Source organism: Amphimedon queenslandica, unplaced genomic scaffold (assembly GCF_000090795.2).
Source record: "Amphimedon queenslandica unplaced genomic scaffold, v1.1 AMPQUscaffold_960_Cont27024, whole genome shotgun sequence".
Lineage (NCBI taxonomy): Eukaryota > Metazoa > Porifera > Demospongiae > Haplosclerida > Niphatidae > Amphimedon > Amphimedon queenslandica.
The window spans coordinates 1-1,086 of NW_003558691.1; the positions used below are offsets into that span (position 1 = coordinate 1).

The 1,086-nt window shown below is 35.8% G+C and overlaps 1 protein-coding gene across 1 annotated transcript; it reads left to right on the forward strand.

Moving 5' to 3' along the window:
• Window positions 1-233: 233 nt before the first annotated feature.
• On the forward strand, window positions 234-835 carry LOC105316364 (lysyl oxidase homolog 2-like; the record flags this gene model as incomplete). Its single annotated transcript, XM_011411202.1, has 4 exons — window positions 234-298; window positions 361-491; window positions 570-721; window positions 776-835. Coding segments are annotated over 4 exons (408 nt in total), but the record flags the coding sequence as incomplete, so codon positions are not given.
• Between the last annotated feature and the right edge of the window lie 251 nt (window positions 836-1,086).

The following is a 1,086-nucleotide window of genomic DNA, read 5'->3' on the forward strand; positions in this document are numbered from 1 at the left end:
TAATAATAATAATAATAATAATAATAATAATGATTATTATTTCTTCAGTTATGGTAGTGATATTGGTTCTGTTTTTATATCGGAGGTCAATTGCTATGACAACAGTGAGTACCTCCATTTGTTGAGGTGTTCTTATAAGAAAGGTTTTCGCACCTGCCAACAGAACTTTGTCACTTTATACTGCAGTGAGTTAATTAATAATAGTTAATTAATTAATATTTGTTTTATTTCAGACAGCACTAATAATCCTCCTTATGACGGTCAGTTGAGATTATTGTATGGGACCACTTCTTCAAATGTAATGCACACACAGGGGGTCTGATAAAATTGATGAGTGTTCTGGTATTATTCCTCACACAGGGTCTGGTACAGGTCTATTGTAGTGGCCAGTGGGGGACAGTCTGTGGTAGGTACTTCACTCCTGATGCTGCCCACCTGGTCTGTAGACAGCTGGGATACACCTCGGCTAAGTCTTATAGTAACGGAACCTTGTAAGTGTTTAATTAATTATTTGTATATATATATATATATATATATATTTATTTATTTATTTATTTATTTTATATTAGTCAGGGTAGTTACCAGACCCCAATATGGTTAGATAATTTATATTGTTCAGCCTCCCCCACTGAGGTCTGTCTTGGTTCCTGTGTCTCATGTACTGGTTCCAGAGCCTCTCGTTCTCGGTGTTACCATTCTTATGATCTCAACGTTCACTGTGGTATGTGTGGACTTTAATTAGAATGATTATAAGTGGGTGTGGTCTCGTTTCTAGTATACGAAGCTCTTCATTACGAGGAGGGATCTAACACTACCAGCTGTGAATCAATAGAACGTAATAATAAATAATAATAATAATAATAATAATTATTATTATTATTATTTTCAGTGAGGCCTAGATTAGGAGAGGTTCGTCAGTTGATTGTGGTTGGTTCTAGTTCAGTGGGTGTGGTCCAAGTATCCTATGGGGAGGGTAATGATACTCTCACTAAGGAATGGTTGAATGTTTGTGGATCAACTTCTTTTGATTTGTTTAATGCAATGACACTCTGCAAGCAGCTGGGATATGATCAGCTTAACAATACA